This window comes from Sander vitreus, chromosome 13 (genome assembly GCF_031162955.1).
Source record: "Sander vitreus isolate 19-12246 chromosome 13, sanVit1, whole genome shotgun sequence".
Lineage (NCBI taxonomy): Eukaryota > Metazoa > Chordata > Actinopteri > Perciformes > Percidae > Sander > Sander vitreus.
Genome location: NC_135867.1, coordinates 21,696,357 through 21,713,101, shown reverse-complemented (window position 1 = coordinate 21,713,101; position 16,745 = coordinate 21,696,357). Strand labels below are relative to the sequence as shown.

The window sequence follows — 16,745 nt, the reverse complement described above, 5'->3', positions numbered from 1 at the left end:
AAGACAAAGCAAATAGACACTGAGAATCAACAGGACACTGTTTAGCAGCTTTACACTGCTTCAAACTTAATTAAATTAAGTAACCTACCTAGATAATTGAAAGAATAGACCCAGAGCAGAAAGATCACTCTACCTCTATTATAGCTTATAGGAGAGATCTTTAACAGGAGGTCCTATGGGTAAGGTAGTCACTAAGATAGCCATCCACAGATACAGTTAATAAGGATTCACTGTGCCACTTGTAGGCCTATGTTTAACATTGTAACATAATTGATGCCAACAAATATTTTAATAGCTTAGTATTCTATGCACTAAAAGGGTAAAGGCTTTAGGCAGCCCACACGTTATTGTAGGCCCAGTTTAATATGCAACTTAATTGTATACAATATATGTAGTAGGCTAGAGGTCCCTGCTCCGTCGCCGTTAAAAAACGTTGAAGACCCCTAGGCTACCGATAGTTTTCCATGCACGCATGCATGCGTATGGACGTCGGGAGCGCGCATGCTTCCACGGCACTAGCGCACATTTGATACCCCGAGAAGCTACGCAGAATGCGTAGCAACTGTGCGCAACCCACATTCTGAATCCGCTTCCGACGTGCCGACGACACCGATGCTTGTGCCCACAGACTGATCAGGGCTTTTACCCGAACAGCACTGAATGGTAGCAGCTGAGAGACGGGTGCGGAGCGAGGGTTGCCAAACCCTGAGGATTTCTCACGGCTCACGGACTAGAATGCTCTATATGTATCCCCATAAACGGATGACAACCTCCAAACAAACCTACTGAAAACTTTCAGTTCTACGTTTGACGCGGAGCTGTTATTTAGAATTTTTCAACCAGGTCCAAGAACAGGCATCATGCAGGTGCAAACTGTGGGCTGACGTTACTGAAATGACTTGCTCGGCGTTGATGCGTTTGTATAGTGCCATGCCAAACCCGCATTGTCAGATGCCATTTTACTCTGCGTTATCCCAGTGTCTGGAATTCCAACATACTGGGCCTGTTGTGTAATTAGAAGTTCGTGAGGCAGTGGCAAACAAGCTGGTGCAATGAGAAGCTACGCTGCCCAACACATTTTGCGCAATTTGTGCTAAAGCTTATGGGTCCTGCTGCGTACTCAAGCTCCCGGCTTCCACTTGGAGAGGTGTGCTGCTGGGCTACAGCGCACTGGCTGTCGGCTTCACATCTGGACCGCCTGGCTACTGTCATCTGCGGCCTGTTTGGACTGTTCACTCCCTGAACATTTAGGGGAACTGACTGAGATCGCCTCGGATGGTTTCGTGTTAGGGAAAAGGGGTGAATATTTGGCTGGGACTTGACGTTATCGGTGATCCACTGGAACACCGTTGTCCAAAGCTGGACTGGCTGACTACTCAAGGAAAAAACGCTTATCCAGCTATGGATTTTGCTTAGCGAAGTCACGCATTTTTAAAGGCAACGCTAGGGTGACATTGCAGTCTTCTCACATAGGTTATTTCGTCGTCCGACAAAAAAATAAAAGAGTGACAGTGGAGTATTGTCCGTCATACGTTTCAACGCAGTGGGATTTCTACGTCTGGTCGGCGTTCACCCCCTCCCTTCCCGCGGTGACGGTTATGGGTCGGAAGCGGTGTGTCGGTGCAGATTGTTCCAAGATGGCGGCCGGGTGCTGCGGGGTGAAGAAGCAGAAGCTGTCGGGATCGCCCGGGTCGGGGGGTCCCGGTGGGGTGGGGATAGGAAACGGAGTGGCAGGAAGCGGACATTGTGGCTCGGAGTTGGGGATTGGCTCCTCCGCGACCGTTGCAGCAGCGGCGAACGTGATCAGAGCCAACGGCCTGGGGGGACCCGGGGGTAGCGTTAGCAGCAGCAGCAGTAGTAGTAGCAGCAGCAGCAGCGGCGGCGGCTCCAACGCTCTGTCCCCAGCCCAGGCCGGTTACACTTCATCCGGCCTCTCCCCAAATCTCAGCTCGGGACCTGGTTCGGGAGGTGGAAGCAGAAAAATGGTCGTCTCAGCGGAGATGTGCTGCTTCTGTTTTGACGTGCTTTATTGCCACCTCTACGGATACCAGCCTCCAAGAACACCCAGGTTTACAAATGATCCCTAGTGAGTATCTTTGTCTTTTGTTGTTTTGCTGCATGTCAAAGCTCATCGATGTAGTCTCTCAACTAATGTCTTTTGCGGCACACTTGGTGGGGTTGCCTCTGGATTCTGCTTCAGTGTTGAGGGCACAAACTGTCACATCGAGACAATATTTGACTTATAATGAATTTAACGTGAAAACTAGCGACCATAGCTTAATTTGGCCAAGTTGGAATTTGGGCCTTGTCGCCTTGACTGTCGGTACTATAGAAGTACAGTAGCTATGTCTATGGTCGGCACTGGCCCGCAACTCCACTAACCTAGCTAGCTAACATTAACGTTAGAATGAATGATTTGATATGATGTTATCATGCTATGTTACCTATGACTAAATGATGTACTCTGATGTATTTTTATATTTCCCGTCGCTACTCAGCGAAATGAACATTATGCAATACTGTTTGTCTAGCTAACTCAAACAACACTGGCTGACGTTGAGCCTGTTTGCTACAAGCTAATATTAGCTAGCCACTGACACTAAAGCTAAAAGGGTGGAAACGAGTAAGATAACATCGCTTATTTTGTCGGGTTAACAGTAGACGTTTTGCTAGTTACGATAGAGCTTTTAAACAGCTAAAATACTATTCATTAAAACTCACCGTTAGTATTATAAATATTTTATGTTGCCCTCAATGAACTCTAAATTGCCACATACCAGGCTTAGCTTTGTAAGCTACATTAGCTTAGCAACGAAGCACAAATTAGCTTGTGGTAAGTAATTTAATAGTAAATGTCTTAAAATGCTCTATAGGCTCACGATAAGCGGTCACATTAATCGCTCGTTTTACGGTCTGGTAGGTGTACTGTCGAATTAAGGGACACTATCGTTAACCGAGTTCAGCACCAACCAAAGACTGTAAAAAGAAGGCTCCAACCAACAAAGAAAAGGTGTTTGCTGCTAAGTCCTAAGCATTCCTTATCGCCATATTTAACAAAAAAATAATGCATTGGCAATGCTAAATAAATATAAAAACAAATGCAATGTTTATTCATTTGAAGCATTCACTAAACACGACCAAATTAACCAAAAGATTAATGTAACGTTATGCTTTCTGCCCGAGACCGCCCTCCACTGAAACATGTTGACCCCACCTCAGATAAGGGTTGTGATGTGATATGTGACTTTGCAGGGGTTTTACTTACATGTTGAGGCTCTGAAGTTATTGTTTACAATTACAACTAGAGTTTACTATTCCGCTGTATTGACCTAAAAATAGTCAAAGGAATTGCTGTATTGTGTTTTTAAATGTTTCTTTCTATGGTCATAACAAGTTAAAGTGTAAAATTAAAAGGCACTCTTTAACTTCACCATGCAGACACTAAAAACAATGGTGCGTACATTTCAGGTGCATATGATGGTTTGTGAATGGCGTGTGTTTAATGTAAACAGTTCCAACACTCAGGGTTTTTGCAGGTAATCATTATGGTGAGGGCTGAGTACCGACCAAATTGCCTCCTTAGTATCGAGTGTCAAAAAATACCTCGTCATTCAATATCAGTGAGACAATAAGCATGCAGTGTGTTTCTACCAAGATCTAAAAATGCTGGTGATTGGCTGTCTAACGTTACACGTCAAAGAGACGCGCAGGAAAAACTCTTATGTTACACAGATACAGGGTTCAAGTAGTAGGAGCTGAACAATAAATAAGGGCTTTGTGCCATAATGTTGTAATTTCTTTTTGTTTTAAATGGATTTGATAAAATTGGTATCGAAAAAAGTATCTTTCAGGAACCAGTATTGAAGTCACGGTATTGGTATCTGTACCGGTATTGAAAATATTTGAATGATACCCAGCCCTAATTATGGTAAACAATCCCTCATAACCACTGTATATATGTTTAATACATTCTTACTTACTTACTCAGCACATTCCTATCATATCTTTTTTAGCCTTTTTATAGTTGAGGCTGTATTGGATAATGAGTCTGTTGAAATGCTGCTTCTGGCATGTTGACCTTTGAAAGAAAATCCAACCTACTGAAGCCTTTAATTATACAAGCGTAGCCTCAAAAAAGTATCACACTTACATCTCTATCTAGAGTCTATCTCAAAATCACCTCAGCAAATTCCAGGCAAAGGCTTTACACATTCAAATATGAGAACCATTTAAAATTGATAGTGGTGCGGAAAACACTGAACAATGAATTGACAATTGAATTTCCCAGACAGAGTGGATACAGCTAACTGTACCACGTCTTTGGTCTTAGCTAGACTAACCAAATACATGGGGATAATCGAGAAATGCAGACCCAACACTTAATTTTTTTGCCATTCATTTCAGACATTCCTGATTACATACATGGCTGCCTCCATACATTAATCCACCAGTCCAGGCTCAAATATGTGAGCTACCACAGAATATTTTCCCAGTCCTCTCTCTCCCACTGTTGGTGTGTTCATTTAAAAATCCCTTTCAAGACCATTACTGCAAGGCCCAGTCCAATGTCCATGCTAAGCATTAAACCTTCATAAACATTAACTGATGTCACCTGTGCGATCATTGCAAAGAATTCCTGAATAGATATAGTTTGATGAAAAAATAGTGTTTGCTGCTGATTATTAGTAATAATTTTGATCAAAACAGTTGAAAACATCAACATAATGTGGGTCCTTTGTATGTTGAGCAGAAGTGTTTGTTGCTATGTACATTTGTAAATTTTTATTTGTATTTTCCGTGTCATCCCCAATTGTAAATTGTGTGTTATTTCCTTCAGCAGGGACGTTGGGAAAGTGTTCAGAAAGGGCTCAGAAAGCCATTAAGCTTTACACATCAGAAGCTCTCAAAAATAGTTGAGTTTTTTACTTGCACAATCAATGTAGATCTGAGCATGCAATACTTAAACTTCCCAACATCCCTTAGAGAAATAAATTCCTTTTGAATTAAACGAATGAATTATGTCTGTCAGTGTTCAAGGGTGAACATTGGGGTTGCGCTTAACCTTCACCACATGGAACTAAGGTCTAAAGCCAAGCAGCCAATCAGACTAGGAATGTAGAAATGTGAAAACTCCAACAGGTTTGAGAAACTCTTAATTCTGGTCTGTGGTGTCCTCGACATGTCCTTCACTTGGGGGCATTGTCAGATTGAATTATTGAAATGCTCAGAAGAACAACTGCAACATTTAAAATAGGCACAGTGCTCAGCAAAGTTAGCCAGTGAACAATTCATTGCCTCAGATTGTGAATATTTTGTCACATTTCATGACCTTTTTTAAGATAGTGGTACTAAAATTTAGAAATGGGAACCAAGGCTTCATGCAAATGGGCCCTTTATTTTAAGTCATGGTAAACTCATAAATTCATTGTGAATCACGTTGAGACAGAGTTGTGTTTCTGCTGTCTAGACCGACCGTCTAGCTTACAAGGCTCATCGTATCCTACATATTGTTGGTATTAGTAAAACAGCCAGACTTCTCCAAATGAAGGGTCACATGCTGCTGTTACTCAATATATGCGCAAAGGTAGCAGCTTCAAGGAACAACACAGAACACAGGATACAATTTATATATATTTTTTTTTTTACATTTTTTTTTTTAATTGCTTCATTTTGACTGCAAGAAGACGAATGGACCACGCTAGCCAGCGAGCGCTGCTGCAGGTACGTTAGCATAACTAGTCAGCCAATTTAGCTAGCTTACTTAAGTTGACTTGAATGGTTGTACAACTTGATAAGACAACTGTAGTTATTTGTTCGGTAGGGTTAATTGAAATCTGTGTAATGTTATGTTTGGTAACTTATTGCTATACAGTAAACTACTTTTATTTTTGTAGCTATAGTAAGCTAAACAAACAACTGACATTTAAGATTACAATTTGAAAGTAATAAGTAGCTAGCAAACATGCTGTCTTGTTCATCCATGTTATCTTATCCATTGTGCTACCAAATGGTAAACACTAGCAATCTTTTCCTTTCTACATCAACCTTTGCCCCTGTCGACCCCCCCGCCCCCTTTGAGGACAACGCCGGAGGAGCCTTTCCTCACTGGTAGACAAGGGGGAAATGTTTCAGGAAAGGTATAATGAAGCTGCTGGACACTTGCCATATAAAGGTTTCTGAGGAACTGCTGGGTGAAACTTGTAAGACATCAAATTCTACATCGGTGGCCATTAGACACCACTTCGTTTTTTTTGCATTAGACCATTTTGCACCTATGTGCTGTAGCTGTAATTTTTTGTTCCTTTTGTAATTTACATTTTTGTTTTTAATTACTGGTACTTCATTGAATCAGAACTCGAAATTTTGGTTTTAATTTTGTAAAACGGTTGTTTCATATGTGAAGAAGCTAAAAATAAAATGTAAGATTTGTTCAAAGAGAAAATGTCTCATGTATGTTTCTTTTTGTAAAATTTGAATTTTAAAGCCTTTTTTTTTTTTTTTTTTTATATATATATATAAACAGTGTAGGAATTCTAGTTGAAGACTCTATGGATTAAACAAAAAAAAGACATTGTGTACGAGCCAGTGTCAAAATTGAAGTACCAGTATTTGTTCTGGTATTCACAATGTCTTTACCGGGGAAACACTCTGAGCTAATTTTTTTTTCCTTTTTTCTCCTTTCTCTTTACACTACTACACACACTTTAATTTTTGTTATTAGAGCAAGAGAGATAAACAAAATCACCAAGTTGTATCAGTAGTGGCTCCATATTGGTCCATTAAAAAGAAAATGTCGGAAATAGTAGGAAAGATAAATAACAAATGTCTGTGCTTTATGAGTTTCGAAGAAGACAAGAAAACACTTGTTTCCATAAAATCAGTCTGTTACCAGAGAATGAATCAGTGACACAAGTAATATTGCTCAAGTATGAAAGTGTCATGCTGAATTTTGATTTTTTTAATTGGTGCTCTTAAAATTGGACTGGTGCTCAAATTAAGGGAAACAATAATCTGGAGTCCTGCGATGATATGTGACTTGTCATCTGAGAACAAGACCTTTTTGATGGGCAAGTGACAATACATTTTGGTTCTGGTCCACTGTGATGCCTACCAACAATGTCACAACGTTGAGTGTTCTCTGAATTGCTTAATTCAATGAACATTACTGATGCAAACCCAAATGCGATACCTTTTTAAACTAAACTGAAGCACTGTTGGGTCCTGTTATGCAGTATTTGTTGGGTCGTTGTCATGAACACATTTTGTTTATGACGCAGACACGTGATACATTTTTACAAGACATCCTTCATGTGATCAACTTCACTAGGCTAATTTACATGCTAATGTTCTTTACCGGAAGCAGTTGCAACATACAAAAAAGTTGGAACATCCATATAACTTCATGAAGGATAGAAATGTATTGTTTAAAAAAAAGAATAGGTTATCAAGTCATGGGTGGAAAGATGAACCAACGCGATGAACAAAAGCCTGCAGTCTTGGATGAAAGCTGATCCATCAGGGTGTAGAAGACACGTGTGCCAGTTTAACCTAATGTGAATAACAGCTGTGGCATACACCATCAAAACTGACTGATGTGTGCTGTTAACCAACTTTTGTATTCTACAGAAATGTACATCCGATGTGCACGTTTTTAAAATTTGACTCTGTTAACACAGTCCCCTTTGTTATTTTTCAGCCCGCTGTTTGTCACATGGAAAATAGGCAGAGACAAGCGGTTGCGAGGTTGTATAGGTACATTTTCTGCCATGAATCTGCACTCAGGACTCAGGGAGTACACCCTTACCAGGTAAGCAACAATACAAAGTTATGTTTCTATGTTTCAAAGCTATAGACCAAATGCTGCGATGGAGCATGAGAAATGGTGGCGCAGTAGTAAAATAGTATAAATTTAGAGAACAACCAGCATTATTGGAATAAAGACCCCTAACATGGGCGACTTTTTCAGTAGTAATAAATTACCCCCAGAACTGATAGTTGGCCTGTGCATGAGTGCAAAAAAAACAACATAATTTCTGTTTCTTATAGTATTTGCTTTTGTTCTGTTTCATTCATGTAGCTTGCAGTGAGGAGCGTGTGTCTCCTTTGATCCCAGGTCCTGGGGCTTCAAAAAATATTCAAAAAGGTTATTAATGTCCATAAGTAGGTTTTTTTTTTTCTTTTTTTTCTTCCATGAATGTTTTGTGTTGACATTTATTTATTTAGACCAATGGGTACTGTATATGTGTGAGCATTTTTATTAATCGTCAAACTGCAGTTACACTGAGCTAGCAACACAAGTTGTTATCAACACTGGCGTTGATGTAAAAAGATGCTGAAGTCCTTTATTTATCCTGATGACCTGGCACTCATGAGATCAAAAGGCCAGGCAGTGACACAAATGAAATGTAGTGATAACTGTAATGTATGGACTGTTGTAAATGTGTTTTAATTCAAAAATGTAAAGTTGTGATAATAAAGAGTCCTTGTGTAGTTGTATTGGGAGTCCGGGGAACACCGCCGTGATACAGGTTTAACCCACATTGAATCAGTGACACAAGTAATATTGCTCAAGTATGAAAGTGTCATGCTGAATTTCGATTTTTTAAATTGGTGCTCTTAAAATTGGACTGGTGCTCAAATTAAGGGAAACAATAATCTGGAGTCCTGCGATGATATGTGACTTGTCATCTGAGAACAAGACCTTTTTGATGGGCAAGTGACAATACATTTTGGTTCTGGTCCACTGTGATGCCTACCAACAATGTGGATCATCCGACTGGTGGGTTAAACGCTGGTTGGGCACTACTTGGCTTGGGTGGGCAAGTGTTTCAATTAGAACATCAACATTTATGTTATGAATATTTAAAGGGGAACTATGCGTTTTGTTTTTTTTAGCTTAATTTACCATAACTGAACAGCTTCGGAGTCATTGGAATGGTTATATGACTTTTTTTTCGAGTTGAATGGTGGTCGTCTCGCTCCCCCCCCTAGCGCCTGTGAACGGAAAAACCACCCTTGCAACTTTCGGCCGGCGAGTCGCCAGCCTCAGCGTCGGGAAGTATCGCGTGATATCAGGTCTCGCGATGTAACAAATTGCTTCACGGCACTGCACGCATACGCCCATTCAGGAACCGGCTAACAAGGTAGCGATGGAGTTTTTCACACTATCGTCATGGCTGAGCCGGCAAAAAAGAAGCAGAAAGCTAGGAAAGTATTGTCGGAGGAACGGAGAAAGAGGAAACGGCAGACTGACCTAGCGAGGAGTCAGACACAAGTAAACAAAGGAGTTGCCAAATATCTATTCCGAAGCTGTAGGGGGAGCTCTATAGAGAAACCTGCGAGCAAACTGCATAGCGCCCCTTTAAATGTCATGTTAACCATTACATGACGTATCTAACAAATGAGAGACAGCATGGGGCGTGAGAGTGAGTCTTTCAGTGTAAACAGGGCCCTCTGTAAATACCTGGTGTGGAATGTTTTTCACCAGCATTTTTGACCTGAGGGCAGACACACAGCTGATGTGTCAAATATATGTAAACGGACAGCGCCTAACTGGTACTGTGTACAGACACACACGCATTACAAACAGCATTGAGCATCAGAGTCCATGCTGCAACCACGCTCACGCTCAGGTCATCTACATTAGAGAAAAGGCATTACTGATCCCTCAATAAAATAAAAATGAAGGTAATCGGAGTGCTTTTTTTTTTTTCTTAATCACCTCTTGATATGGTATTTTCTTTGTGCTTATATGCATGCAGTGCCCTTAAAGACAGCCGCTTCCCCCCTATGACAAGGGATGAGCTGCCTCGCCTCTTCTGCTCAGTGTCTCTTCTCACCAACTTTGAAGACGTCGGGGATTACCTTGACTGGGAGGTACGAGACATGGTTTGCTAAATTTGCATTGTGTGCTATTAATACACTGCAGCTTCTACACATTTTTTGAGGGGTTTACATTTTTTTTAAACTAAGTTAAATGCTAATTATGCTGTAACCTGCTTGAACAAATGCAAAAACGTATTTGTCGCAAAATGTAACTGTTCTCCGTATTGGATTAAGCCTTGCTCTTTTGACAACTTTGACTTTGTTGGATGGAGCGATTTATGGCGTAAAAAAAGACATTGTTTTCATGCTTGTTTTGTCATTCTAGGTGGGTGTTCACGGTATAAGGATAGAGTTTTTCAATGAAAAAGGATCAAAGCGCACCGCCACCTACCTACCAGAGGTTGCAAAGGAGCAAGGTGAGATCTATTTGTGCGCCAAACAATCCAGCCTCATCTGCTTTTTACAGAGACAATGAATGTTGCGCCAGATGTGGATTTTCAGGAATGTGTAAAGAGATTTAACTCTTATTTCATCAAGGTTGGGACCACATTCAAACCATAGATTCCTTACTACGAAAGGGAGGTTACAAAGCCCCCATCACAAATGACTTCAGGAAGACCATTAAGTTAACCAGGTAAGATTACGACTTATTGTATGCATATATAATAATGTGTCACTGAGATACTCTTTGTTTGCCATATTTCATTTAGAATTTAGAAAAAGGTTTATTGCCACAGTAAGCTACACTTACGAGAAATTTGATTCTCTGATTAGTGCATACATAAACATATTAAACATTAATATGAGATTAACAATAAATACAGAAACAAGCTTTAGCTGTAAAAATAAGTCCTAAAATCTTATGCAAATACTGTATGCATGTATGTACAAGTTTTGCCAACCAAGCAGAATTGGTAAAACTGAACATAAAGCTAACATGAATTAAATAAAAAAATAAATAAAAAAAAATTAAAAAATTGTATGCATTATATCCTCTATATGCCACTCAAGTCGCTTAAAGGAGAACACATCAGTGTCTATTTACAGGTATCGGGGAGTACTACTGCATATGTGAAAAAAGCTGTATAAAGCTGAAAATGAAAATATGTGGGGGTGTAGAGTTAGAAAGAAGTGAGATTAGTAGACCACTGTGGCCTGCTCTTCATCTCATCATTAGCCACTACTAGAATAACTCTTCCAAATGAACTGTCGTCGGTCAATTTGCTTTGTAGGTAATGTAGGAGCTAGATTTTGACAAGGAAGAAGAATGCATGGAATAATAATAATAAAAAAAAAAGTTATCTTGTTTATGCTGCATCAATTTGTATACTCAACTGCCCATGGTGAGACTGACAAAAAAAATGCATAGAAATATTTGTTGTCCTGTCTGAGACTTCCTAAATCCAGTATTGACTCATCTGTGTTAAACAGGGTGATCGGTGCAGACTGTGGCCGATCATAGCTTTCCTAACATGACACGTAGGTCAGCCAGCCTTTACAAACACATCTTGTCTCATCCCTAGGTACCGTAGCGAGAAGTTGACAATGGGTTATGCAGAGTACATCGCCCACCGCCAGCACCATCACTACCAGAATGGCATTGGGCACCCTCTACCACCCTACAACCATTATTCCTGACAGCGAGCCGCATGACCAATCATTGGACCTCTCCGCGGACCTTTTCCCAGGAGAGCCTGCCCCCTCTTGGTCTAGCTATTTCTACTACTGTACCATTTTATGATGATAGTTTCCGTTGCCATGCCGGCCGTCTCCCAGACGTTGACGTGGCAACGGGTGGCAACGAAGCATCATTTGGCAAGAAATCCACATTTATTTTTCTTTGCCTGAGTTTTTGCAGCATATGTACACATGTATCTATAGCCCCCCTATCCACTAATATTTTTTAAAATTAAACAAATATTAGATTTTATCAATTTCGTCTTTTCAGCAAACCTAATCAGGATTTTGATTCTGTGGATGGAAGGAAGTCTCTTTACGGTGGATTTGTCTTGCGCTTATATTGTTTAGGCTTTGCTTCAGTTTAAATTCTCGAAGAAAATTCTTTCATTTTTTTCCATCTTTATTTTATCTTAATATCCAGACATGTATACCATGTAGCAACGCAACTGCAGTTCTCAAAGGCAGTGTCATCTCTATTCTGATTCCTCTCAAAAAAGAAAACAGATTGACTGTTGAGCCTTGTAAACTCTTGTAGTGTTGTAGTTGGAACTATATATTGGGATCTGTATACTCCAAAGTATAGATAGTAGGATTGTGATGCCCTTTGCTGGTATTGTTTATTGTTTGAGCTCACAATTGTGTGTGTATTTCTGTGTGTGGATATAGATGTTGGTCTGCCGCAAGATGAAAACCAGTAGAGTAAATTTAGAAATGACCTAAAGATTCCCGTTTTGGAAACCTCCCCCTAAACATTCGTAGTGTTTTGTGGTGGAACCTGTACACATTGAATTGAGTTTGTTTGGCTAGAGCTTTCAGCAAGGTTCCCTCTTTTGTGTAACTTTTTTTTTTTTTTTTTAAATTCAAGGTAATTGTGGAGGAAGCCATTTTGTCTGAGGATAATCACGTCTGTGCAGGGGATTTGCTAATTATCCATGTAAAATTGTCTTTAAGTGGGTCTGATTTGCCTACATTGGAGATGAGGAGCAGGTGTAACTACAGGTCCCTGGGGGAAAAATATGTGCATGGACAATGCTTTCATTTAAATTTACTGGGTCTGTTGCTGTCTGAGTTTACTGGCAGGGAGTCACTTGAGTGGGACATGCTATAACTACTTAAAGCCATATTCTCTTTTTATTCCACACTCGGTAAGGGTAGTCTGTTGTTTGGCTTGAATTGCCAGAAGTGCATTCGGTACCACTTGGCTGGTAACCTCTAATATATTAGATCTTCAACCTCCTGAATGCAATCGTACACCAGCCAGCCTCAGGCAAGGCTGCGTCACTAAATACTAGTCAAAGGCGGCTGTTTCAGCCATTTGTCTGATGTCTTGTATATTGCCCGTGTCGTTGTGTAAACATTGTCTTGCCTCTTCCGATTATAGCTAACCATTTTGTCACTCGTTCACAAAGTATGATGTGTTTAAAATTGTCATTTTGAAAGAAGACGCACCACGTGACACCCAAAGGAAGTGATCCAATGAACACGTTGGTGTCATGTAGAAGTGCATGTCATTGTGCTTTTTAGATTCTGAAGCAGTTGCAGTAATGCAGCAAGTTTATTTAGTTGTTGAAACCGCACTACCACCGTTCTCCTCTTTAACGCTCTGCTGTTCAGTGAGATCCCGTTGATCTGTTTGTGTCCACAGCACAGATTCGCAGCCTGTTTTGTCAGCTGTAGGTTTGAGCGAACACAGTTAAATTAGTTGGGGCAGAATCTCTGCATGGGGCCCGGCGGCTTGCAGTTAAGGTCTACAAATAAAAAGCCAGGGCTTTGTAAGGACTTAAGAAGCCATTTCCCATCCAGATATTACTTGTTAGGAGTCACATCCACACACGCTAGACTAGTGAGAATGTTTGAACTGTTGTTTTGCTTTGGGTTCAGCTTTAGTTTTGCCAACTGGAATTTTTGAGAGGGTCTTGTTACTTGACATACTCGTAACAGCCTTTACTAAAGGTTATTTTTCTTTATGCAAAAATGTCAAGGGCTTTTGGCACTCCATCCACAGTAACCCGAAATGACCCATATTTAAGTTGTGTTGCCTTAAATGAATGATTAAATAAATGATGGGCCGATAGATGACGCGCTGACTGTTTCTCTGTCCCGTGGTTTGCTCTTTCCCAGCTCCATCTTCACACCACAGTGTAGAAAAGGGCCTCAGATGTTGTGTTTTCCTCACTTGAATGCTAATACTTTGTTAGACTTATGCGGGCTCCTGTATGCCTGCAGTCTCCCGTTTACTCACGTCTTAACCCAGCTGCTGGTCCTCAATTCTTTTGTTTTTTGTTTTTTTTGAAAGCCTCACATAAACACCTTCTCTTAAAATAATGTCGGGCACTGTGGTGTTGTTCCCCCTAAATCTTTAAACCACGGGAAGACCATTTCATGCCTCGTAAAATGTATGCTTTCCATGATGGACACACTACATCAAAAGTTTGAAAGAGGAACAGTCAGGCTTTCATTTCCTGGTCCATTTAATACAGCACAACCTGAATTCTTCTGCTGCAAAACCAAATTGACCATGCTCTTTTACATATATGTCTTTGTATACACATGCAATGTATTTTGTTGCATGTATGAGTATGAGACCTATGGTTTTATCCATGATATGCTTGATCTATGGCTTAGACACTCTTATTAACCATTAAGAGATTTAAAAGACAAATATGGTGCTATCGGACCTCATATTGGGGTGGTCACAGCTCGTGACTGGTCATGCGGACTCATTGATCATATCATACTTAAAGATGCTACGTGTAAGATTTTCTCTTCAGTGTGTTGCTGTGAAATGAGTGATGACGGCACATTTTAATAACTGAAGGATGTGATGGTCACCGAAAACAAACGGTAGCCCCAAAGCAATCTGTGCTCTCCTGAACCGTTGTGGGTGACTTTGGGATCAATTCCCTATGGGAATAAAACAGACTGACATTCTTAAACACACATAACAAAGAAGGAAAAGTCCCCGCAGCAAACGTGTCATAGGGGCTATGGAATGTACAGTTAATGGTCGTTATTACAATTTAACAGTGATATATATATATTAAAAGAGAGAATCCTACATGTGTTACCTTTACTATCCTTGATATATGCAGATCTGTTCAACAGGTGTTTGTTTTTTTTCCTACCAGTGCAAGTCAACACCCATGCAGGTTTTGAAAGGACAAGAAGCCACGCGTAGCCTCCCCCCCTTCTCCCCCTCGATTACTCCCTACACTGGCCCAACCTCATGGCCTAGTTTGTCAAGGTGTGTCGTTCGGTAGATAGTGGCAGTAGTAGTGACCGTTGCCTCTCCCGGAAGATTGGATGCTGCTTTTTCGGAGCACATCCTCCGTTCCCCCCCCCTTTTAGCTGCTGAACCGTTTGATCTCTGGAAAGGCAAGGTTTGATTTGTTGACTAATGGAAAAAGGTCCTGTTGCTGAGGCTTTCGCAGCCTCTCAAACTACGTTGAAGGTATGCGTCTCCTATATAACGGGATGCAGAGCTAATGTTTTACATAGAACACGCAGGAAATGGTCCCGCTTCTGTACTGATTAACTGTTTAAAGCATCGATACCTCATGGGATATTACGGAACGACGTTTGTAGTTTGTTGTAGCAGATTGTGTTTTGGTTTCCATACCAGGGTTAAGAGTTCAGCCTCGGCATTCCTCGTGTGGTCACTCATGTTTCGTGGGGAATGCTCAAGCTCATTTTACCTTCGTATGTTTGACGGAACCAAAGATGCCAGCGGCCATGCTCAAATGCTGCTCTTCAGGCCTGGCTTCCTGTCCTTCCAAAAGCACACCCCTGCATTTGACAAAATGTTCTGTTTTTTGTGTGTGTGCGATTTCTCAACTGTCTAGATTTATTAAGCAACCGAATTTTTCGATGATTTTTCATTGAATCCATCTCTGAAGCCGTACGTGGCATCAAGGATGGTTAAAAATGGTTGTAAATTGTTGTTACTTGTTTTGTTTGTTATTATTATTATTATTATTGTTAGTAGTAGTATTAGTGTTATTATTGCTATAATTTACAAAAATGAAAATCCCATGATGTGCCTCCTAGCTTTATGGGTTTATAAATGTTTTTTTCCCTAAAGACCAGCAGTTATACTTTGTATAAAAGATGGATTTTACCTTATTTTTTATGCCATTAAAGATGAAAAAGCCTGTTTTCGTTACTCTGGACCCAGTAGCTGCACTGGTATACAATCGCACTGATAGATGAATAATAAAAAAAAAAAAAATAAAAAAAAAAGAAGAAATGAATCAATAATAATAATGATAATGACAAATGAAATAAGAACTACAATAAACTTGTGTTTGAAGCTTTTATTAAAAAAAGTTAAAAAGAAAATAAAAAAAAAAAAAGAAAATGACTGTTTTTGTACATCAAAATAAATTCTTTTCAAAAGAATATTTTGGATCTAGTTTCAAAATTATTTTAGTGGTTTTCTATGTTCTGAATTTTTGAGACACTGACTTCGAAGACGTGTCACTGTACAAAATGACTTTTCTGTTGCAGTGGCCTGATGGGCTGGGAGGGTTGCCTGGTGTAACTCCTCATACCAATTTTTCTTTCTTTTTCTTTCGATTTTTGGATCTTTTTATTTTTTATTTAGTAACTTGAAAAAATGTTTATGGAATAATATGAACTGGGAACTTCAAATCCATCCCCTTTAGAGCTAGACCCTTCCTCATTTCCATATTGAATTGCTGTTAGTGTGACAAGACTTGAAATGGGCATTTATTATGGTAGTATGATTCCAAAAGAAAAAAACCCCACAAAAACAAACACACAAAAAAAAAGAAGAAAAAATGAGAAAAAAAAAAAGTGTGGGGAGGGTTGAAAGAATCTATATAGATGGGTTATCTGAGTATGTAAGCAATGGATGTGAAGATGTAGTTTTAAACATTGTTATTACCTTTTAAAATCATTTATTCAATACAAAATAAAAAAAATCTACTGAAAAGAGAACGTGTGTCATTCTATTTTCTTTCAGCACACATCCACAGAAGCAGTATTTCATTTCTGTGTTGCAACATTTGACTACTGATGGGCTATGGCAGGGATCTTCAACAGGGGGTCCGGGACCCCTATGGTGTCCTCAGAGTCAATGCAGGGGCGGCCTCCAAGTTATTGTTTAATTTTTGAACGTTTTTTCAAAAATTTAAAAAGTCTAATCATGAATCACACATATTAGCAAATATGAATTTGCTAATATGGCCTATAGTCAAGGTAGTCACTAAGGCCATTCA

The 16,745-nt window shown here is 39.9% G+C and overlaps 1 protein-coding gene across 2 annotated transcripts; it reads left to right on the top strand.

The window, feature by feature from the left end:
• The first annotated feature begins 600 nt into the window (after nucleotides 1-600).
• ammecr1 (AMMECR nuclear protein 1) lies at nucleotides 601-16,464 on the top strand. Of its 2 annotated transcripts, XM_078266831.1 has the most exons (6): nucleotides 609-2,086; nucleotides 7,697-7,807; nucleotides 9,762-9,876; nucleotides 10,151-10,241; nucleotides 10,363-10,459; nucleotides 11,349-16,464. In XM_078266831.1, the coding sequence occupies exons 1-6, from the start codon at nucleotides 1,599-1,601 to the stop codon at nucleotides 11,461-11,463; spliced, it is 1,017 nt and encodes a 338-aa protein (XP_078122957.1). In that variant the 5' UTR covers nucleotides 609-1,598; the 3' UTR covers nucleotides 11,464-16,464. The 2 variants fall into 2 exon arrangements, with proteins under 2 accessions (XP_078122958.1, XP_078122957.1); XM_078266832.1 differs by lacking the exon at nucleotides 7,697-7,807 and having other exon boundaries at nucleotides 601-2,086.
• Nucleotides 16,465-16,745: the final 281 nt, after the last annotated feature.

Bases quoted from the DNA above. Each gene is read 5' to 3' on its own strand.
- ammecr1 (XM_078266831.1), top strand. From the start codon at position 1,599: ATGGGTCGGAAGCGGTGTGTCGGTGCAGATTGTTCCAAGATGGCGGCC. The intron at 9,877-10,150 runs GTACGAGACATG...TTGTCATTCTAG, and splicing joins GGGATTACCTTGACTGGGAG to GTGGGTGTTCACGGTATAAG. The intron at 10,242-10,362 runs GTGAGATCTATT...TATTTCATCAAG, and splicing joins AGAGGTTGCAAAGGAGCAAG to GTTGGGACCACATTCAAACC.